The sequence below is a fragment of the Pungitius pungitius genome, chromosome 11 (assembly GCF_949316345.1).
Source record: "Pungitius pungitius chromosome 11, fPunPun2.1, whole genome shotgun sequence".
In the NCBI taxonomy this organism is placed as follows: domain Eukaryota; kingdom Metazoa; phylum Chordata; class Actinopteri; order Perciformes; family Gasterosteidae; genus Pungitius; species Pungitius pungitius.
Genome location: NC_084910.1, coordinates 10,762,088 through 10,785,829, shown reverse-complemented (window position 1 = coordinate 10,785,829; position 23,742 = coordinate 10,762,088). Strand labels below are relative to the sequence as shown.

At 44.0% G+C, this 23,742-nt stretch overlaps 3 protein-coding genes and 1 long non-coding RNA gene across 5 annotated transcripts; 1 reads left to right on the top strand and 3 right to left on the bottom strand.

The window, feature by feature from the left end:
• Positions 1 to 681: 681 nt before the first annotated feature.
• On the bottom strand, positions 682 to 2,962 carry LOC119197486 (C3a anaphylatoxin chemotactic receptor-like). Its single transcript, XM_037453836.2, has 2 exons — positions 2,696 to 2,962; positions 682 to 2,272 (listed from the first exon to the last, which is right to left on the bottom strand). The coding sequence occupies exons 1-2, from the start codon at positions 2,703 to 2,705 to the stop codon at positions 1,188 to 1,190; spliced, it is 1,095 nt and encodes a 364-aa protein (XP_037309733.2). The 5' UTR covers positions 2,706 to 2,962; the 3' UTR covers positions 682 to 1,187.
• A 949-nt stretch (positions 2,963 to 3,911) lies between these two features.
• Positions 3,912 to 12,300, bottom strand: LOC119197483 (C3a anaphylatoxin chemotactic receptor-like). 2 transcript variants are annotated; one of them, XM_037453832.2, is made up of 3 exons: positions 10,523 to 12,298; positions 6,216 to 7,161; positions 3,917 to 5,795 (listed from the first exon to the last, which is right to left on the bottom strand). In XM_037453832.2, exons 2-3 carry the CDS (start codon positions 6,223 to 6,225, stop codon positions 4,711 to 4,713), a joined length of 1,095 nt encoding a protein of 364 aa, XP_037309729.1. In that variant the 5' UTR covers positions 6,226 to 7,161; positions 10,523 to 12,298; the 3' UTR covers positions 3,917 to 4,710. The 2 variants fall into 2 exon arrangements, with proteins under 2 accessions (XP_062421725.1, XP_037309729.1); XM_062565741.1 differs by having other exon boundaries at positions 3,912 to 7,161; positions 10,523 to 12,300.
• Positions 12,301 to 20,690: 8,390 nt separating this feature from the next.
• LOC119197505 (uncharacterized) lies at positions 20,691 to 21,238 on the top strand. The gene is made up of 3 exons (XR_005114415.2): positions 20,691 to 20,785; positions 21,053 to 21,085; positions 21,180 to 21,238. It is a non-coding gene; the product is annotated as an uncharacterized LOC119197505 (long non-coding RNA).
• Positions 21,239 to 21,270: 32 nt separating this feature from the next.
• Positions 21,271 to 23,627, bottom strand: LOC119197495 (chymotrypsin-like protease CTRL-1). Its single transcript, XM_037453862.2, has 7 exons — positions 23,437 to 23,627; positions 23,183 to 23,286; positions 23,013 to 23,092; positions 22,837 to 22,918; positions 22,537 to 22,717; positions 22,255 to 22,385; positions 21,271 to 21,596 (listed from the first exon to the last, which is right to left on the bottom strand). The coding sequence occupies exons 1-7, from the start codon at positions 23,486 to 23,488 to the stop codon at positions 21,435 to 21,437; spliced, it is 792 nt and encodes a 263-aa protein (XP_037309759.1). The 5' UTR covers positions 23,489 to 23,627; the 3' UTR covers positions 21,271 to 21,434.
• Between the last annotated feature and the right edge of the window lie 115 nt (positions 23,628 to 23,742).

Genomic DNA, 23,742 nt, shown 5'->3' with positions numbered 1-23,742 from the left:
GAAGATACCGGTAAGTAAGAAATAAAGGCCTGCCCCTAATACAAGCCTGCCCCAAATACAGGCCGGTGCGCTGTGCAGCCTATGTAAATTAAAGCCCCGGCCACTATTTGAGGATTTACGGTACCTCACTTTCTGAAAACGAAAACCTAGAGTTTCCCTCATCTCAGGGTTAACAAACTGAGTTTCAACTAATCCTGCTTCTTGAAAAGGGCCCCTGATAAGAAGTGAAGCCATAATATTGCAATACTAACCAATCACAGTCATTCGCTCAGTGTAGTGTCAGACAATGAACAGATTCTTAACATGTGTTTCACACACTGACTGGTTACAGGTTTAGTGGTAAGCAAGTATTTAAGTTGTAACACATTGTTCCTATTGTATAGAATAGATTTATTTCTTAAACAATTTCAATAGTAATCAGAAATCTTACCAAATCATGTACTCTTGCTACAGGTGCATCTACTTCCCTGACTCTAAGCCACGCCCAAATCCTGAAGGGAAGATAATCATCCAAACAGGCAGAAAGGGTGTTCACAAATGCATAATGGAGGACTCAGTGCTTTGGTGATATCAGACGCTTTCATGAACCAAATGAGTCCGCGCACAAAAAAGGTGTTTCTCATGAGATAAGGATGTTATGTCTATCAATACACATATCAAACAATCATGGGTCCCCATGGGGTTATTTTATTTGTCAGGGTTCACAGGGCTTAAATACACTAGGGAGGTGCAGGTGATTGGACACAGATGGAAACAATCAGGAAATCACAGGACAAGGCAGGAAGTGAAGCTAACCCAGGGACACAAGAGACATGAAACTACAAAATAAAACAGGAAGCAGAACCAAACCGTGACATTAATTTACATTTCCTTGTTTTGAAATGATATTTCCTTTTGCAGTGGGTTTCTGGGATTCTGGGAATGGTCTGATTTGCAGAGTATACGTTCCAGTGAAACATATTTACTCCCTTCAGGTTAAACACTGTCTGGTGAGTAGTGTGTTTAGGGGAGATATAGAAGGAAGAACATATCCAAAAATAACATTTTAATTACTGTGAAATTTGTACAGCTCAATCATCAAAGCTAAGGCTTGTGTGATGATTACATCTCCTGAGCTACAGTCCTCACTGTTGCTCACTGTCTCTCTCCTCTGGGATTTCTGTGTTACAGAAGTGGCTCTGCAGACCTTATTCAGTCTCATCGTCTCTCTCCACAGTGATGACCATCTTGCTTTCTTCAAAGTTCAAGGAAGTGGCAGTGCCTTTCGTCTCTGTGGGTGCAGTGGAGTTGGACCTCAGGGTTATCCGAGAAAATTGTGACGACAAGCTGCGAGGCGACATAATTGACAAGTGGTCTTCTGCCAAGGCGCTCTCTAGGACCAAGCAGATGGACGACTTGAGCTTCTTTTGGAATTCCTCACACATGAAAACATAGAGAATCGGATTCAGGCAGCTGTTCAAATAAGCTAGGGCCACAAGCAGAGGACCCACAATACGGGCTGTATTGCGAACATTTTGGTTAGTGGTGTACAACTGAATTAAACTGAAAATGTGAAAGGGCAACCAGCAGAGGAAAAATGCAACAACAATAGAGAAAATTATTCGGCGAGATCTATTTCTCCCGTTCCTCTGCAAACGGCTTACACGAACCCCTATTGCAACATAAGAGACCAGTATTACAAAGAAAGGGATGAGGAAGCCCACGACAAAGCGGAAGATGTCGAAAAAATATTTTTGTTCATGAGTAATGTTTCCAGGATAACCACAGTACATATTGCCCTCTATGACCACAAGCCCCCGAAAGTGGGCATAAGGGATGCTGCAGACAACAGCAGTCATCCACACGACGGCGCATGTGACCTGTGCTTTGCAAACGGTGCGCTTGTTTTGTGCCCACACCACCACCCAGGTCGACAGGCACCGGTCCAGACTTATGACTGTCAGCAGAAAGATACTTGCAAACATGTTGACTACAGCCACGAAGCCGTTGAGCTTGCACATGAATTCTCCAAACTGCCATTGGTGCTCTTGAGAGACAGACATTATCGCAAAAATCAGGAAGGCTGTGAAGAGGAAGTCAGCCAGAGCCAGGTTGAGAAACCAGACTGAGTTGACGGTTCTCTTCATCCTGCAGCCCGTCACGTAGATGACTGCACCGTTCCCCAGAATCCCAAACACGAGCACCACGCTGTAGACGAACAGGGACACGATGTGTAGATTTCTCGAAACCCCACCAGACTCATCTGGTTGAGGTGTAGTGGAAGTGATGTTATCTATTGAACAAAAAGGAAATGTGAAAATACACGTTTGTTTCTTCAACACAATCTACAATAATCATTAAGAAACAGATCAATTAATGACTTCTATGACCAGAAACCTGAAATGGTCCCTCTCTGTTAACTGTATGCAAGTTGATAGCTTTTATTATGTTGTGTTAGAATGCTCGTGTCCTGGTACATTTTCCATAGTTACCTCCTCTGTTACTGTTGGGTGAAGTAATCACAGAGTACTTTGCATTAAATTAAAATTGACGTTAACCTTAATCCAAATTTCACTAAATTGCTGTTGTGCCCAGAAAATTATTAGCTAAAGAATATTGTTTATGTTTACTAAATAAATTTACTAAGAAATTATAGTTGATGACCTTTTTGGTCGTGTAATGTGAAAGCAATGGAGTTAAAAGTAAAGCATCTTACCAGAGCCCATTTTTCTGGTGCAGAGAGTCTGTCTTTATTCTAAGATGATCTCTATCTGCTACTGCCTTTACTCAATCTCCCCCTGATCACTCCTCCTTCTCAGTTCATGCAGCTGCCAATGAAGTAGTACTTATGCAGTTGTCATGACTACAAAAAAAGCATAAAGCCAAGGACAGGAAATGGATGAAATCACAAAAACCTGTCACCAATTTCCCACATTTTAAAGAAAGGCGGAAATAATGCACCACGTCAAGATCAAGACTGAAAGGCAAGGTAAGCAATGCTAATATTTCATTTTCACCCCAAATTTTTTATTTTTAGACAAGCACTATATTTGATTAGTGGCTAATTTCACATTTAGTAATCACTTATGCCTTCAATATGAAGTCTTTGTTGTGAATGCCCACTGTTTACTACGTTGCCCATTTACTTGCAGATGCTTGAACAGGGAGAAAAATGAGGGTGATATCAGAAAAATATCAGCTGACTCTCAAATTTATTTCCCAAGTTCTTTAGAATGTATGATATTCTGTTGCTGGAGTTGTGAAATGTATCAATGTTGTAATATAACTACATTAAATATAAAGTATGCTTGTTTTGAGATTTCATGTTTCACTTGCGATCTTTAGGGATTTGTCACCATCATCTGCTGGTAAAAGGCAAGTGTCTATTTTTCAACTGAGCTGTGTGTCTTCACACCATATCAGCTGGAACATGTGTGTTTATCTTGTTATTTTCTCAGACCATCAGCCCAATTCCCAAAGCACTGGAGGAAGAAGCGCAAAGAGATGGATGAGGGCATAACTGAGGCAAATCAACACAAACAAAGTAAACTCAATGCAAATTTTCAAAACAATTGAGGAAGAAATGTGCAGTAAACGTCTCTTCTGCTTCAAGTGTGGCCACTCCGCCTTTAACTTTATTGTACAATTAACTTTTTTTCTCTTCTTTCTTTCAAATTGTTAGACGCTTACATTATTAAGTTGTTTGATCGCAGCGTGGATCTTAGGTAGCCACCCACACAGGCACAGAAAGGGTCTTCACAAATGCATAATGGAGGACTCAGTGCTGTGGTGATATCAGATGCTTTTCATGAACTAAATGAGACCGCATACAACAAAACTGTTTCTCAGGAGATAAGGCTGCTATTTTAGCAATACACACATCAAACAATCATGGGTCCCCATGGGGTTATTTTATTTTCAATTTCCTTTGTTTTGAACTGATTTTTTATTTTGCTATGGGTTTTCAAGTATTCTGGGAATGGTCTGATTTGCAGAGTATACGTTCCAGTGAAGCATATTTACTCCTTCATGGTTATACACTGTCTGGTGTGTAGTGTGTATAGGGGTATATAGAAGGAAGAGAACATCTCCAAAAAAAAAATTTAATTACTGAAATTTGTACAGCTTGATTATTAAAGCTCAGGCTTGTGTGATAGTCTTTACATGACATGCCATTTAGCTAAATAACACTTTTATCCAAAGCAACTCAGAATAAGTGAATTTCAACCATAAGGATACAAACCCTGAAGAACAAGAAAAAAGAAAGTGAAATTTCATCAAATAAGCAAAAGTCTTCTCGATCAATCACTTTGGCTAAAGAAGCTGAGGCATCAAAAGCATACTAACACACAGATACAAAAGGTCTCTTTGTCTCACAAATTGTAACTATTTCTGATCAAGTTCACAGCTTCATGGCAAAAAACTATTCATTGTTTATTTTTTTTTTTTTTTACATATTTACATCTTAAAGCCAGCGTACACCCACCCGTGTTTTCACACCATTTGGCTGCATAAACCTGAGATAATGGAAGTTGTGTGCTTACACGGATGTTGTGTCAACGATAAATTAAAACACTTGTTTAAGTTATAGTCTAAAATCCAAAATAAACTCATTGAAATCCAAATTGATCAGGAAACATTTGATTTACATCTCCTGAGCTCCAGTCCTCACTGGTGCTCACTGTCTCTCTCCTCTGGGATTTCTGTGTTATAGAAGTGGCTCTGCAGACCTTATTCAGTCTCATCGTCTCTCTCCACAGTGATGACCATCTTGCTTTCTTCAAAGTTCAAGGAAGTGGCAGTGCCTTTCGTCTCTGTGGGTGCAGTGGAGTTGGACCTCAGGGTTATCCGAGAAAATTGTGACGACAAGCTGCGAGGCGACATAATTGACAAGTGGTCTTCTGCCAAGGCGCTCTCTAGGACCAAGCAGATGGACGACTTGAGCTTCTTTTGGAATTCCTCACACATGAAAACATAGAGAATCGGATTCAGGCAGCTGTTCAAATAAGCTAGGGCCACAAGCAGAGGACCCACAATACGGGCTGTATTGCGAACATTTTGGTTAGTGGTGTACAACTGAATTAAACTGAAAATGTGAAAGGGCAACCAGCAGAGGAAAAATGCAACAACAATAGAGAAAATTATTCGGCGAGATCTATTTCTCCCGTTCCTCTGCAAACGGCTTACACGAACCCCTATTGCAACATAAGAGACCAGTATTACAAAGAAAGGGATGAGGAAGCCCACGACAAAGCGGAAGATGTCGAAAAAATATTTTTGTTCGTGAGTAATGTTTCCAGAATAACCACAGTACATATTGCCCTCTATGACCACAAGCCCCCGAAAGTGGGCATAAGGGATGCTGCAGACAACAGCAGTCATCCAGACGACGACGCATGTGACCTGTGCTTTGCAAACGGTGCGCTTGTTTTGTGCCCACACCACCACCCAGGTCGACAGGCACCGGTCCAGACTTATGACTGTCAGCAGAAAGATACTTGCAAACATGTTGACTACAGCCACGAAGCCGTTGAGCTTGCACATGAATTCTCCAAACTGCCATTGGTGCTCTTGAGAGACAGACATTATCGCAAAAATCAGGAAGGCTGTGAAGAGGAAGTCAGCCAGAGCCAGGTTGAGAAACCAGACTGAGTTGACGGTTCTCTTCATCCTGCAGCCCGTCACGTAGATGACTGCACCGTTCCCCAGAATCCCAAACACGAGCACCACGCTGTAGACGAACAGGGACACGATGCGTAGATTTCTCGAAACCCCACCAGACTCATCTGGTTGAGGTGTAGTGGAAGTGATGTTATCTGTTGAACAAAAAGGAAATGTAAAATACACATTAGTTTCTTCAACATAATCCACAATAATCATTGAGAAACAGATCATTTAATGACTTCTATGACCAGAAACCTGAAATGGTCTGTTTTTGTTAACTCTATGCAAGTTGGTAGCTTTTATTATTTTGTGTTAGAATGCTCCTGTTCTGGTACATATTCCATAGTTACCCCAGCTGTTACTGTCGGGTGAAGTAGTCACAGAGTACTTTACATTAAATTAAAATTGATGTTAACCTTCATCCAATTCGCACCAAATTGCTGTTGTGCCCAGAAAATGACTTATTTGCTAAAGAATATTGTTTACGTATCCTAAGTTTACTAAATAAGTTTAGTTAGAAATTATAGTATGTGAAATGTGAAAGCAATGGAGTTAAAAGTAAAGCATCTTACCAGAGCCCATTTTTCTGGTGCAGAGAGTCTGTCTTTTCTAAGATGATCTCTATCTGCTAGTGCCTTTACTCAATCTCTCCCTGATCACTCCTCCTTCTCAGTTCATGCAGCTGCCAATGAAGTAGTACTTATGCAGTTGTCATGACTACAAAAAAGTATAAAGCTGGAAATGGACAAAATTAGAAAAACACTAATTTAATGTAGTACAGGATTCTAGATAGAAATATTTTTCCGAACGACAACAACACATCGTGAGGCGGTTCTGTGAAAGTACATACAGGATGTGGCCAAAACAAAGACACAAAAACAGATATGCTGATAAAAAACCCTACTTTAGGGCAACCTGCATTACTTGTTTTACTAACGGTTTAACAGCTATTTTTACAGTGGGTAAAATAAGTATTGAACACGTCCCTATTTTTCAGTAAGTATATTAAATAGTTTATAGTACTGTTGAACTGACATTTTCACCAGAGGTCAGTCACCACCTAAATAATTCATATATATATATATAAAGAAACATGAACAAATAAGTTAAGAAATTAAGTTGTGTGTAATTAAATCGAATGACAGGGAAAAAAAGTGTTGAACCCATTAAGAAAGGGAGGTGTAAAAATTCTTGAACTAAAAACTAAAGAAAACACAGGATTACAAAATATAAAGTCACAAAACAGCAGCAGTGTCTCTTGTGTCCCTGGGTTAGTTTCACTTCTTGCCACGTCCTGTGATTGTCTGATTGTTTCCACCTGTGTCCAATCACCTGCACCTCCCTAGTGTATTTAAGGCCTGTGTGCCTGTTGTCCCCTGTCGCGTCATTGTCTTTGTTACATCTGCCTGTCGTTGGTGCATGGCTTCCGTTTGATTAAAGCGAACTTGTTGCTAGAAAAGCCTGCGTCTGAGTCCTCCCTGCAGACCTGTGCCAGCCTTCCGGGCAAGCAGGTTCTCTCTGTACAGCACAAGACCAAAGGGGGGGTTTGTTAGTATACAGCATTTAAGACATACAATTTCACACCAACACAAGCAAACATATACCTGTACAGCACAGGACCAAATGGGACTGAGGCCATGACAGCAAGTGCTTTCTAAGGCCTTTTTTAAGTGGCCGTTTGGTTGGGGAGGAGCCAGCCGGACGGCTACGGTTTTCTGGGGAATGATGTTTCCTTACGGGGGAGTATTCAGAAAGGGGCTAAATGATCAGTTAAAGGATGAATTAGCTGCTTGTGATGAACCTGCCGACTTACCTTACCAGTGTGCATCTCTTCTACCAGATCTTCAGACTTCCAGCTGACTTGAATTCGGATTGAGTATATTTTGTTTAACCAAGCTAGTCTGCTAAACTTGTTGTTGCTTCTGCTCTTTTTAAGTCAAACTTGACTGCTTTATCTGTTACCGTTTCTTGTTTTAAGCTAACTTGACTGCCAGTTGTTGTTGTTGTCCACTGATTAGGGTGTCAAAGTGCTTGTCGCTTTGCATTTGGACGAGTTTCGGCTGAGGGCAATCAACCTGTTGTTTCCTAACGACGGGGGAGTGGTCAGCGCAGCCGTAGCCGACTTCCACTAACGAAGGAGTATTTAACTGGAGACTAGGTGAAGCGTTAGCGAAGACCCTCCGCACGAAGACAAGCAGAACGAATACAACTAAAGAGTCTTTCGTGGAGTCAAGACAAGCAGAACAAAGAAGACTAAGGAGTCTTTCGTGGAGTCTTCGGGGCGGCTGAGTGCGGCGCCTTACATATTCATTTGTAACTATGTGTTTTATCACTGCACCTGTTCGAATTTCCACCCGCAGATACTACCGCCCCCGGACTAGATCAATTCTTTCTCGTAATCTCTCCTCCCTTACCTACCCCACTCGCTCCACACATGTCCACCACCTTGTCACAGGAGGCCTCTGGAACTGCCAGTCAGCTACTTCACTAGGAACTGCGCTACAACTAACCTCACTGTAATTCCACTGCATGTCTCTGATCACTACTTTGTCTCATACTCTCTTCCGCTCTCCCCAACTAACGACCCCACCCCATCAAGCGACTCTATACCCGTCCGCCGTAACATTCGCTCACTCTCCCCCCCCTCCCTGGCCTCCTCCGTTCTATCGGCTCTCCCCTCAACCGACTCTTTCGCACTTTTGCATCCGAACGTTGCCGCAGAGAATCTCCTAACAACTCTGTCCTCCTCTCTCGACTTGCTGTGTCCGCTTAAGACTCGACGGGCTGGCAGATCCCCTCCAGCTCCGCTGAACCGGTGCGTGCTACGAGAGCCACTCTGCGAGCATCCGAAAGGAAATGGCGTAAATAAAACAACCTGAAGACTTGCGTTTCAGTCACTTCACTTTTCTGCCTCCATCTCCCGCTGCAAAAAGCGTTTTCTACAAATCCAGAATTGAGTCCTCATTTTCCAACCCCAAAAAACTATTTTCTATCTTCACTAACTTCCTCGAACCCCCCAGTCCTCCTCCCCCCTCCCCCCTTCTTCCAGACTTTGTCACTTACTTTACCAAAAAAATAGCTGACATACGCTCCTCATTCTCCAACCCACCTTCCAACTATATCCAACAGACTTCCCCTCAATCGCCCTCACTTCCCTGTTTCACACCCCTGTCTCCTAACAAAGTTCTTACCTTGGTAACCTCTGCCCATCCCACCACCTGCCCCCTCGACCCCATTCCATCCCACAATCTACAGTCGATTGCCCCCGATCTTCTTCCTTTCCTCACTTGTCTCATTAACAATGCTCTGTTATCTGGCTGTTACCCCAACACTTTGAAGAAGGCAAGAGTTAACTCACTCCTGAAGAAACCCACCCTCAACCCTTCTGAAGAAAACCACTACAGACTGGTATCCCTTCTTCCCTTCCTGTCCAAAAATATTGAACGAGCCACCTTTAACCAACTCTCCTCCTATCTCTATCGTAACAACCTCCTTGACCCCCACCAGTCAGGCTTCAAGGCGGGCCATTCCACAGAGACTGCTCTCCTCGCTGTCGCGGAGCAACTCCACGCTGCTAGAGCCGCCTCTCTCTCCTCCGTCCTCATCCTTCTGGACCTTTCTGCAGCATTCGACACAGTAAACCACCAGATCCTAATCTCCGCCCTTCAGGAACTTGGTGTCACAGGTTCCGCGCTCTCTTCTCTCATCCTACCTTGATGGTCGCACCTACTGGGTAACTTGGAGAGGATCGGTGTCGGAACCTTGTCCTACTACTGGAGTTCCTCAGGGCTCCGTCCTGGGTCCCCTACTCTTCTCAATTTACACCAACTCCCTTGGCTCCGTCATTCGCTCGCATGGTTTTTCCTATCACAGCTATGCCGACGACACCCAACTAATTCTCTCCTTCCCCGACTCGGACACTCAGGTGGCGGCACGGATCTCTGCATGTCTGACTGACATCTCCCAGTGGATATCCGCTCATCACCTGAAGATCAACCCCGACAAGACCGAACTACTTTTCTTCCCCCGGAAAAAACTCTCCCACTCAGGACCTGTTAACTTCGGCGACTCCGTGTTAACCCCCACTCAAAATGCCAGGAACCTCGGCGTGACACTTGACTCCCAACTCTCCCTGACTGCCAACATCACAGCGACAACACAATCCTGTAGATACACGCTCTACAACATCAGGAGAATACGACCCCTTCTCACTCAGACGGCGGCACAGGTACTGATTCAGGCTCTTGTCATCTCCCGCCTTGACTACTGTAACTCTCCTGGCAGGTCTCCCTGCTACTGCCATTCGACCACTGCAGCTCATCCAGAATGCAGCAGCTCGACTGGTCTTCAACCTTCCGAAATACTCCCACACCACTTCTCCGTTCTCTTCATTGGTTACCCGTGGCTGCCTGCATCCAGTTCAAAACATTGGTACTCACGTACCATGCTGTGAATGGATCGGGACCAGTTTACATCCAGGACATGGTGAAACCCTACATCCCAACCAGCACACTCCGATCTGCCAAGCTGCTTGTTCCTCCCTCACTGAGAGAAAAGCACTCGCCGAGATCGCGACTCTTCGCTGTCCTGGCTCCCAGATGGTGGAATGAGCTCTCCGATGACATCAGCAGAGAGCCTCTACATCTTCCGTCGAAAACTCAAGACACACCTTTTTAGACTCTACCTTGACTAAAACACTAGCAAACCGTAGCACTAACAAATGGTAGCACTTAAATTGTACTTATAATGGCACTTTCTATAACATGTTTTGAAACTGCTTATTTGATGACATTTTTGTTACTTGTTCTTCTGAGTTTGTATCTCTATGTGGAAAGTCACTTTGGATAAAGCGTCAGCTAAATAATATGTAATGTAATACCTGCTCTTGTCTCCCTTGTCATCTGGTTTGTTAACCGTTTCCGTGAGAGGTGGCAGGAAAGGTCCACTCGTTCCTCCAGTCTTTTCTCCTTATCTTCTAGACCAGCCCGTCCACCCCCGACCGGTGTTGCTGCCCAGTCAGACAGCATGGACCTTTCCCCAGCAGCTGGGCCGTGTCCGGCTCACTCCGGAGGAACGTCTCCGTCGGATCCGGGCTGGGGAGTGCCTGTACTGTGGTAAGCCCCGTCATTTCATTCCCACTTGCCCGTCTCGGCCAGAAGACGGGGCTCGTCCGTAGGTGTACTGATGAGCCGAACTGCCATAAATCAATCACCCTCACAGTTTTGCCTGCTGCTGCCGATTTCTCTCTGTGTGGGGAGGGTTTCTATGTCTCTGGCTCTCAGATTCTGGAGCACAGGCTAACCTGCTGGACACTCAACTGGCTCAAAAACTGGGTTGTACTGTCGAGTCACTGGAGAACTCCATTCTTGCCCTCACTCTCAATGGAGAGGCATTTACTACCATAAGCCACTAGACTTCACCAGTGGATTTGACGGTTTCAGGCAACCATTGTGATAATCTCTCCTTTCACCTGCTGACCGCCCTTGAAACCCCTGTTGTTCTGGGCCATCCCTTGGCTTAAAGTACACAACCCACATATTGACTGGTCCACCGGCAAAATCCTCTGTTGGAGCTCTCTGTCACTCAGTCAGCTCAGCCTGCTAGAATCGAAGCCGCTCAGTACAGCAATCAGGGAACCCCCATTGATCTGACCTTAGTTCCCCCTGTATACCATGATCTTCAAGAGGTTTTTAACAAGGACCGCACTCTCTCACTTTTCCCACTAGTAGACTGTATAATCTGTCACGCCCCGAGAGAGAAACTATGGAGAATTATATTGCAGAGTCTCTAACTGCAGGGATAATCCGGCCTTCTACCACCCCTGTTGGTGCAGGATTCTTTTTTGTTGAGAAAAAAAGACTCAACCCTAAGCCCCTGCATGGATTTCCTAGGTCATTTTCAGTATCTAGTTATGCCATTCGGCCTTACTAACGCTCCCACTGTTTTCCAGCCCTTAATTAATGACGTTCTCCTCTTCCTGGGGTTTGCCAATTTCGACAGAACGTTCATCCGGGACTACAGGACTACTACCCCCCTGAGACTCCCCTTCTTCCTTCTTCCCTTTACTTTTACACAACCTGAGTGATGGGGAGGAGTAATGGCCAGGACCTGAGGACACTGCTAAATTCAAAGATGTTTAAATAAATGTTTAAACCGAGTTAAAACTTCAATGGAAATGTTTAATTTGGAAAAGTAATTTCTGTTCTTTGCCTTTAAAGGTTTACAACCTAATTCTCTGAACTGGCAAATCAAAGGCAAAAGAAAACCAAATAAAAAGGATTGAGCCAGAAAATTTGAGTTGTCCTTTGGAATGTGAGCTGGAGGAGAACTTAACAATCATAAAGCTGTACATCTAATTCAAGGTAGCCTACATATGGTATTGCCATTCCATTAGCAGCACTTAGCCTCAGCCAGTCAAACCATCAACACCCATCAACATTGTAACATTTGGGGAAACTGACACCAACTTCTGAATCTATTGCAGACTCTGAGCCCCCATCTGAACTGGCTCAACAGTTCAGGAGGTGAGTTTCCCGACAGTCTGAGGGCAGTGTCCATCATTGGAGCTGGTATGTGCTGCTATGGTAGCAAAAAGCAAGCCTATATGCTCCTTTACATTCCGTAGCAAAGTGACCAGACTGTTCTACATATGCACCTTCTACATATGCCAGTTTTCACATGTTATTATTAAACTGAGTTCTAGGAACATTTTTAAGGGCAGCAAGACTTCTGGTGAGATGATTTAACTGCTTGAGTCCTGAGAATCTCCTTGATTTCACCCTACTCAGAACATTTACAGGTCCTGACAAAGTCGGGATGGCCTCCCTGCACTGTGTGCTGAAACCCAAATGCTGCAGGGACAGAGTTGCTTCTACCCCTCCAAGACCCCGGCGTTCCCACCTAAAGGCCTCACTGCGGACATCTAACAAGGTGGCAGGGGCCTGGGCCCGGACGAGCTGTTTATGTTCTCTGCGACAGGAACAATCGGACACGTGTTCAACAAACTGATCCCTGAGTAACGCTTCTTTCTTCAAAAACCCATGAGAAGCCCTTTTGACAACCCTAGAAAACACAAGATTATGTAAAGAAAAATGAATAAATACATTAATGTATTAATATAAGTTTACACCAAAACATTTCCGTATTTCTACATTTATTTATTTCTACATTTCTGTATTTCTTCATTTATTTATACTTGTATTTCTGTGTCCGTATGTAAATGAGCTCAGGCGAGCCGAACCTCATTCTTGAGCAGGATTGGTCAAATAGAGGAGCGAGACAGAAGCAATTGATCCCAGCACTTTGCTCCTGTAGCGCGTCTAGAAGCTGCTAGCAGCTCATGGCTTCTACCAGGCGAGATGTGTCTGAGCAGCTTTGGGATTGTGAGTTCCTGTTTAACGTGAAGGCAGCAGTCTTTCCTTATGGAGACAAAAGAACTATCGATTTATTCATACCTGTGAGACGTCAGATGCCATACATATGCCAGTTTTCACATGTTATTATTAAACTGAGTTCTAGGAACATTTTTAAGGGCAGCAAGACTTCTGGTGAGATGATTTAACTGCTTGAGTCCTGAGAATCTCCTTGATTTCACCCTACTCAGAACATTTACAGGTCCTGACAAAGTCGGGATGGCCTCCCTGCACTGTGTGCTGAAACCCAAATGCTGCAGGGACAGAGTTGCTTCTACCCCTCCAAGACCCCGGCGTTCCCACCTAAAGGCCTCACTGCGGACATCTAACAAGGTGGCAGGGGCCTGGGCCCGGACGAGCTGTTTATGTTCTCTGCGACAGGAACAATCGGACACGTGTTCAACAAACTGATCCCTGAGTAACGCTTCTTTCTTCAAAAACCCATGAGAAGCCCTTTTGACAACCCTAGAAAACACAAGATTACAAAATATAAAGTGACAAAACAGCAGCAGGTTCGCTCTCTACAGCACAGGACCAAAGAGGGGGCTTTGTGTTAGTATACATGGCTGTTTGGTTGGGGAGGAGGCAGCCGAAAGGCTGCATTCCCAAACCCACTACACAATGATGAATGGAAAAATGTTGTTGGACAATATCTGTCGGTATGGAGGGCGAAAAATGACTTAAGTATAAATAAATAAATGAATAAATGTATGAATAAATGCATAAATACACGTATAAATAAAAAAATGTAAAGAAAAATGAATAAATACATTAATGTATTAATATAAGTTTACACCAAAACATTTCCGTATTTCTACATTTATTTATTTCTACATTTCTGTATTTCTTCATTTATTTATACTTGTATTTCTGTGTCCGTATGTAAATGAGCTCAGGCGAGCCGAACCTCATTCTTGAGCAGGATTGGTCAAATAGAGGAGCGAGACAGAAGCAATTGATCCCAGCACTTTGCTCCTGTAGCGCGTCTAGAAGCTGCTAGCAGCTCATGGCTTCTACCAGGCGAGATGTGTCTGAGCAGCTTTGGGATTGTGAGTTCCTGTTTAACGTGAAGGCAGCAGTCTTTCCTTATGGAGACAAAAGAACTATCGATTTATTCATACCTGTGAGACGTCAGATCACCTTCCTGTAAGGTGTGCAAAGCTTTATTCAGCCAACAAGTTCCCTCTGCAACGTGCTTATTGTTTACTGATTACAGCTTCTCCTCTTCACTTGGTCCATACATTGATCGGAGAAGGACGAGGTGATCTGTTACTGCAAATATGTTCAGTGTTATTTGAGAAAAATGACTATAAATAATGTTTATATATATATATATATATACGCATTTATATATATGCATTTATTCAACTTCCCCTGCGTCATGCAGCTGGTGACACAGGCATTTACTGGAGCACGTCTGACATTAAGCATTCAGTTTGTACAAAGACATCTAACACATTGGACAGGGGCCCCTGCCTTAAGCGTTGCAGCTGAACTTCAGGGACCAGAATACCAGGCTGACTATGACCACAAGGTCCAGTCCAGTCAACTCCAACCTCCATGCGGACATGCAGTTAAAAGGGTTCAGGTTAAAGGGTCTGTTCAGCCGAAAGTTTATATTCTTATGGTCAACATTTCTACAGAGCTGAGTTATTTTCAGTTAGTTATTTATATTTTAGAACCTTGTTGTAAATATCACTGGTTTTATAACTTCATTGGATTCTGGATGAAAATGAGCAGCTATGGTACGTAGTCGCAAGGCCTTCCCCCTCAAGGTAAAGATGGAGTAGGAGAGATCCAAGTAGGCCGTTATGAACGCCTCTCCAGACCCTTTCTATCTTGATGGGGAAATAAATATTGTTTTAATTTAGTCTGCTTACAATCTGTGTTAATATCTTAAAAAGCATAAGATAACTGGCTGCCACTTGCAATCTACTTTAGCAAAGCTCTCCTTCAGACGTCACAATAGAAATAGAAGGTATAAAGTTAGCACTGTTGGTATCTCATCTGATCAGAATCTGTGCACAAGTTAATAACTAAACAGTTAATGACTACTGTCACTTACCTTGTATACGTGTGTGTGGTGCATTCAAGGCCCAACCTCCATTGTGTGTTGGGAAGTTGCTGCAGAATTTGAGTCCCAGTTTCATCGAAATCGTTTATAGGTCGTGGACTCTGGTCATCAAAACAACAAGACAAAAGTCAGAAGAGACAATAAAAGCAATATGACCTCACAGTACAAACAGCACATGTTGATCACAAGTCAACATCGATCTGTTGCAAACTGCAGTTTAAAAGATTATTTTAAGAGACTGTGTTTCTGTGTTAGTCCGAACGCAGCTATGTGCTGTAGAGATAAATTAAATATAACTAGAGCTTTAACCTGAATCTGATGCCTGAATACATTTGGCCATATCCATTTTATATGCAATTCATATTTTAAGTTAAACATATTCCACTTGTTGAGTTTCTGAGTGCGGCACCATCATAAGGGTCAAACTGATGCAATTGTGCTTAATTTAAAAGGTGCAAAATCGGACCACATTTAACTTCATTTAATCAAGTAATGGGGTTGCAAATTATCTTATATACTAAAGAGTTTATTCAATGGCAACCGTGTAAAAAGTTCATAAAAGTTACCATCAGTAAACATTTCGTACATTACGATATACAGCCACTTTTAAAAGATAGTCAATAAAACCAAAAAAATCACTTGACATTATTCCGTACTGCAGCATCTTCTGAGAAGCAGCGCCATGCTGCCCCAAAGGAGAATAAAATATACGATGGACGTCCATGTGTTGCTCCTCTGGTTCCACATCCATGTCTTCATTGATTTGAGACAAGTCCTCTGCTTTATCCAGCAGAAACTGAAGTGTGTCTTTCTTGCTCACGATCGCAATCGATTTGAAGTGGTTTGAAAACACCATGTAGCCAAATGCTAACAACAGCTTATGCCGAGGAGCGGACATCAAGACAGAAAAAGTAGACCAAGAGCGATCACACTGCTCTGAGCAATTCATTTATGTACACATTTATTTATTCCTGTATTTATTTATATATTTTTACATGTATGTATTTATTTATACTTAAGTCATTTTTTGTCCTCCATATGTTGGTGCAATAAGAGATCTTATGAAAAAAAAAAGGTTCATGAACCGTTTCTTAAGGGTCAGATAAGACATGCACAGGCATTCTTTAAAACAACAACGGGTATGATAAGCAAATCTGTTGAAACAACAAAAGTTTTTTGGAAGTACATGGTCACAGCTCAGTTAGAAGAAGTAGAAGTATGGCGGAAACGTCTCCTGGTACGAATGTTCCCTGAAGGGAACGAAACGCTGCGTAAAAACGCTGTGGGAACGCCTCTGCGTAACCGCGTCATGAAGCACGTGTGAAATCTAACCAATGGCGAGCTGGTACGTCATAGGCGGGCGACGCCAGGACCAGGACGCTATAAAGGGACCCCAAAGGCAGGACCATTCATCTCTGAACAGCCGAATGAAGTGTCACAGGCAAGCTGGGAGTATGGCAACGATACGCAGCATCTCGTTCCCTTCAGGGAACTAAGGTTACATTCGTAACCGGAGACGTTCCCACTCAGGGAACTCGAGCTGTGTAAAAACGCTGTGGGAACGCCAATACCCACTCTGCTATATGAGCAAGTGACCGTGGTGTGAAGTTAGTGCGCACACTCAGACGAGAGCACCTATGCTCCAGGCGTGTAGTTAAGGTCTAGATGATAAAATCTCACAAACGTGTGGGGAGAGGACCAGCCTGCCGCCATGAAAACGTCGTGCAGCAATACTTTTCCCGACAAAAGGGCTTTAGAATCCGCCATACCCCTGGTAGAATGGGCCCGGACAGCCAAAGATGTGGGCTGGCCGGCCGATTCATAAGCAAGTGTGATGGCAACTAACCACTTGCTAATCCTCTTTTTAGACACCGGTCCCCCAGTATTGGGCGCCCCCGAAGCACACAAACAACTGTTCGGAGAGCCTACACAGGGCGGTCCTGCGGACGTAGAAGTCTAAGGCTCTAACTGGGCAGAGGAGGTTGAGCTTCGCCTGGTCCGACGTCAGAAAAGGAGGAGGACAGAATGCCTGCAGCAGAATAGGCCCGACCGTAGTGGACAGGGCCTTAGGAATGTAGCCGGGGGAAGGTAGTAAGAACGCCTTCACCATGCCGGGTGCAAATTCCAAGCACGAGGGGGCCACCGAGAGGGCTTGCATATCTCCAACTCTTTTGAGGGAACCGAGACCCTGAAGTCCGGTCGCCGTAGCGGTCGGCCCCCCGAGACCCTGAAGTCCGGTCACCGTAGCGGTCGGCCCCCCGAGACCCTGAGGCCCGGCCGCCGTAGTGGTCGGCCCCCCGGGATCCTGAGGTACGGCCGTCAGGGACCTGACACGCGCCGCCGACTCTTGGAGTCCCTTGGGCGGCCGGGGGTTATCGGGTTCCCCGCCCTCCCTTGTCTGTTTTTTGTCGGTTCCACCCTCCTTTAGGACCGTCTGGAATCCGGTCCTTATGGGGGGGTTCTGTCACGGTTTGGTCTCTCTTCCTGTTTTAGTTTGAAGTTTCATGTTCCTTGTGGTCCTGGGTTAACTTCACTTCCTGCCTTGTCCCGTGATTGTCTGAGTGTTCCCACCTGTTTCCAATCACCTGCACCTTCCTTGTGTATTTAAGCCCCGTGGGCCTGTGGTCCCCTGTCGCGTCATTGATCCCTGTCAGACTTACGTTGGAGCACGCGTCTGTTTTGTGAGTACAAATAAAGAACACTTATTTGTGAGAACCCTGCGCCTGAGTCCTTAAAACCCTGTCGGCCTGCACAAGCGCCATGCCACGGGACACAAACATAGAAGAACAGATTGTTTCAGATCACATTCTAACATTAACTCAATATAAATGAAAGTATGACACCTTAAACTCAGTTAAAGTCCAAATGTGAGTTTGATTATTCAGCTCAATGAAGAGTTCCGGTTCGATTCGGTCCAAAAAAATAATAGTTCAATCAATTCTTGGTTCAGTTCAAACTCAATTCCTGATACTCCTACCGCTCCGGCAGCGAGTCACCACACGCAGGAGATTCCCTCACTGATGCGATGGGGCGATGAGTTGAAGGTCTGGGTCTCGCCATCTTAAATCCCGCCTGTGAATGTGCACGCCCGCACACTGCAGACAAATCTTCGCTCCGACCGAGCTTCAAACCAAGCAAAAATATCTGACCAAACCGGTGTGGCTCAGTTTTCATAAAATCCCCGTCAGTTTCCGACCGGTTAGATTATATTTATCAACTGCAAAAAATCTATTTTAACACTTTTCTCTCTCTGCTCAACAAGCTACGCTCCCTCTCCTCTCTTGCTTCCGGTCTCTGTTTTCGCGCCAGACGTGCCGCGTCTAGCGTCGCAAGTCTCTTAGAAGGGGCAGCGACAGATTTCCTGACGGCACACTTTTAATCCAAGACATTGAATTATTGTTGTATGAGTATTTTTAATTAACTTTTTGATGAACTAACTTACATTTATTCATGTGGCTTTCAACCGTTTATGTCATATTTTAATGTGGGTTACACCGGTCTCTCGACCGAAGTTGTGGAGACCATCCGCCACTCCAGAGCCCCCGCCACGAGGAAGGCTTTGCCACTTGGTGTGGGCAACGACAGCTGGACCCAGTTAACTGCCCAGTCTGTTCAGTACTGGAGTTCCTGCCGGAGCGTTTTGCCACAGGTTTATTCCCGTCCACCATCAAAGTATATGTGACGGCCCTGTCGGGAGCCCATGCCCCACTAGACGGGCGTTCTCTGGGGACACCCGCTGGCATCCCGCTTCCAGGTTGCAGTGAAGTATGTGGCTCTTAAGACCCCTTCCTGCTCGCTATTTCTTCCCTCAAGAGAGTTGGAGATATGCAAGCCCTCTTGGTGGCCCCATCGTGCTTGGAATTTGCACCCGGTATGGTGAAGGCGTTCTTCTTCCTTCCCCCCCCCCCTTCCCTACATTCCTAAGGTCCCGTCCGCAACGGTCGGGCCTATTGTGCTGCAGACTTTCTGTCCTCCCCCGTTCCTGAGAAGAAAAAGCGTCGGACCAGGCGAAGCTTAACCTCCTCTGCCCATTCAGAGCCCTAGACCTGTACGTCCGCAGGACCTCCCTGTGTAGGCTCTCCGAACTGCTGTTTGTGTGTTTCGGGCCTCCCAAACACTGGCGGCCCGGTAATTAAGCAGAGGATGAGCAAGTGGGTGGTTGAGGCCATCACACTTGCTTATGAATCGGCTGGCCAGCCCACACCTTGGCTGTCCGGGCCCATTCTACTAGGGGTATGGCGGCTTCTAAAGCCCTGTTGTCGGGAAGAGTATCGCTACATGACGTTTGCATGGCAGCAGGCTGGTCCTCTCCCCACACGTTCGTGAGGTTTTACCACCTTGGCCTTAACGCTACACCTGGAGCACAGGTGCTCGTCTGAGTGTGCCTTTTTAAAACTTGACACCACGGTCACTTGCTCATATGGTGAGTGGGTATAGGGTTCCCACAGCGTCTTTACGCAGCTCGAGTTCCCTGAGAGGGAACGTCTCTCGGTTACGTATGTAACCTTCGTTCCCTGAAGGGAACGAGACGCTGCATAAACGTTCTGCCATACTCCCGGCCTTCCCGTGGCACTCGATTCGGCCTTTCAGAGATGAATGGTCCTGCCCTTCGGGTCCCTTTATAGCGCCCTGGTCCGGCGTCCCTGCCTATGACATACCAGCTCGCCATTGGTTAGATTTCACACGTGCTTCATGACACGGTCACGCAGGGGCGTTCCCACAGTGTCTTTACGCAGCGTCTCGTTCCCTTCAGGGAACGAAGGTTACATACGTAACCAAGAGACAAAGCTTCACTTCTTGCCTTGTCATGTCTTCCCTGGTGATTGTCTGCTATGTCCATGATTGTTTCCACCTGTGTCCAATCACCTGCACCTTCCTTGTGTATTTAAGCCCTATGTGGCTTATGTCCCTTGCCAGGTCATTGTTTGTTTCCCTGTTTATCCCTGGTCCCTGGTGGTGTTTTTTGCCTTGTTGGAATTATTAGAGAATGCCTAGTCTTTGGAACTCTACGTCTGAGTCCTGCTTCCACCTGCACCAAGCCTATGACAGCAGTAAAGTATCAAAAAACAAGCAACTTATAAATATACTGCATTGGGTTGGGATTGGGTTGTAACAGGAAACCACAAACGTCCCTGACTATCCCTCTTTTGAAGTGCAACACGTCAAGTATTCAAAGTATAATGGAAAATGAAGACATTCAAATAAAAGTAAACATGCAAACAAATGCACAGTAAAATACTTTTTTAGAGAGATGCAGCTATTTTTTAGCCATGGTTTGAATTAAAACATCTCTCGACAGGAGGGATGGAGAAGCATGTACAATATGTAACTGTACTAATTACCAATTTGCATTCATTGATTGTGCAATACACAATCTTCAGGTTAAAGTTATCAGAATATTCATTGCAATACATTGAGATGGTTTTGACTGAACTAAATCAAGGTAAAGAGAAGAAATATTGTCTGGCAATCAGTGGTTCACAGTCAACCGCCCTCCAGCATCTGCATCTCAGGTCAATTCAATTGGATAATTTGGTTGTTCCACTCTGCAACAGCAAGAAGGACGATGTCGGGAGCCTTCCCAACAGTCCTGCAGAGGAGAAATGCCTTCACACCTATGGACTGGACACAGTATAAACTCGCAGTTTGCAGAGAGGTCAGTAGTGTAGTTTTTCCGTAGAACACTCACTATGTTGTTTGAAGTTCAATTAATTAGGTTGAATTTATAAGTATGTGTTTATTTAGTTATTCTGGGTTGTCCCTCTGTTTGATTTTGTTATCCATCCTAATTTGTAAATAGTTTGGGTGAATAAAGTCCCTATTTTTTCCACTTTACCTGCTCTCGCTTAATGCATACCCTGATCCCTCACAGCCATTAAAAGTAAAGAAATTAAGTTATCTGTTTGATGTTTCTCCTTCTCAGGTGGTGCCCTATCTAAAGAATGCAGAACATTAAGTTAATGGACGAAATAACTAGAACACTAATAAGAGGTATAGTCTTTTTCCAAACCCAAACAAATCTTAAACTGCTTTTCATTTATTTATTTTAGGAATGCTGCAGTCCTGCATTTCACCTATCCCACTCAACAAACACACACACACACACACACACAAATTTCAAAAATAAAAATAAATCTGGTGTTATTTCAAAGTTGTATATTTAATGTGTCATTTCTCACATATGCAACAAAGCAGCACAGCAAGTAGTTGCTACCACTCAAAGCCAACAGAGAGAGGTTCACAACTGATCGCAGTGATTAGCAGGATGATGCACTTCTGTATTGCAGATTTTCTTTGTTTGCATGCTAGTTGGAAGCAACTATCTGGTCGATCCATCCTCGTAGGTAGGACACACGTGCATACACTGCAGGGGTGCGCACATTGCAGTTTGAGGTACCCCAGGATACGATACCCACAAGGGACCATGTGCCACTGTTCTCACAGACCAGAGGTCCACCAGAGTCACCCTGAAATGAGAAAAATGTGTATGTAAATCTTTTTATAAAGCATCTAATAGAATAAAACAGAATTAACATAGCTTAATAACAACACATCAAGAGGGGTTCTGTGAAAGTACATACAGGATGTGAGCAATACAAAGACAGGAAAACAGATATGCTGATAAAAAAAACCACTTTGTGATTAAGACAATCTGCTACATCCACTGTGTAACTTGTTTTACTAATGGTTCGAAGGCTATATTTACTTACATTTACAGCGGGTAAAATAAGTATTGAACACTACTGATCACTATTTTTCTCAGTAAATATATTTCTAAAAGTACTATTGAATTGAAATGTGTGTATATATATATATATATATATATATATATATATGTATATATATATATATATATATATATATATATATATATATATATATATATATATATATATATATACCATTACAAATTTGGATATTATGTGTTGTTTGTTAATCATTAACAAATGATTGACGATGAGTTACAATTGTGATACAGCAGCAAGTCATTTTTCCTTTGCGAATATATACACTACTATACATTACTTAATGATGAAAAATAGTTTTTAACCAACTTAAAGCTTGCAGCTTTTCGAAGAATAAAAACTGAAAAAACTGCATTTCAGGGGTTGAAATTATTGTTACCTGACAAGAGGATACCCCAGAAGAACCAGCACAGATCATAGCATCAGTGATTCTATTGTAACCCCAGTACTGTCTGCACTGATCAGGGCTAAGCAGAGGCAGCGCAGTCTGCTGGAGGTAGCGGGGGCTCGCTGAGAAAGGAGAAGAAGAAATGAAAATGAGGCTGCCGCTGCATAAATAAATACTTCACACAATGCCTATGTATTTTTCCTCTGTGGAAATGGAACATCTGTTTGTGCATTTGCCCTGTGTGTATATGTTGAATGGTGACTGCTCACTCACAGGTCTGGCCCGTCTTGCCCCACCCAGTGGTGGCACATTTGGTTCCAGAGGGGATGCTGGTGCTGGAGGAGGCCAGGCACACAGGTGACACGCGGGATGTTATCTGCACTGGGGACGACAGCTTCAGGAGGGTGACGTCATTGTTGAAGTTCTGGGCGTTGTAGTAGGGGTGAGAGATGGCCTGGACGGAGACGTGCGCAAATATCAGTAGCAGATATGATGCAGTTTTGAAATGACACATCCAACCAGGAAATGTCTATTTTTTAAAAGAAAATCATGATTATGTTTTATATTACTTACCCTGGAAATTGTCTTGACCTGAATTTGCTCAGCATTGGACTGACGATCATGTTCACCCAGGATAACACGGTGGTTGCTTGGTCTGGTGGGAAGAAAAACAAACATAGGAGAGCTTACAGAGATAGCAAGGTTGTGCTGTTGCTCATGTGGATGTGGAACACGTCAGCATTACTCACGACACACGGCAGTGAGCGGCAGTTACAACCCAGTTCTGGTTGATCAGGGATCCTCCACAGAAGTGGAATCCACGACCATCCTGTAAGTGAAAGTGAATTCTTAGTGACATTTTCTATATTACCAAAGGTTTGGGATTGTAGAAATTAGAAGGTGGCATAACTTAGGCTACCTGAAGAGACACCTGCCATGGCCATGACCCAGGAATGGCATTCTCCCCATTTACAATCTTGTTGTATCCGCTCACTTGGGGCTTGATAGCAGGTACTCCACAACCTGACAAATTACACAATTAAAAATGAATCTGCTTGTCCGACAACAAGGGCATATATACCAGGAATAATTTGCATTTTTTAACTTCCAAATGGTGTGTAAGAAAAATGTTCAACAGATAATGAATGTCCTGGCATACTTCAACTCACTCACCCAGTGTAGAGACCACGAGAGCGAAACAACTGATAAGCAACAACATGGCCATGTCTCAATGATGATGCACTTTCCTCTGTCACTGGTGTGGGAAACTGGCTTTTATATGAGTCTCACATGCATGCTTGACCCTGAGTTCCATGAGTTCCCTGACCGCCCCACCACCACACAGCAATGACTGTGATAGGTCTGGGAAGAGGACATCTGGTGATAAGCACATGGGATTATATAAATGTTTATGATTGTGTTTGTCCTACTCAAGTTGCATAATCATTCAGTAAGAAGCAACAACCAACCTCCCATTGG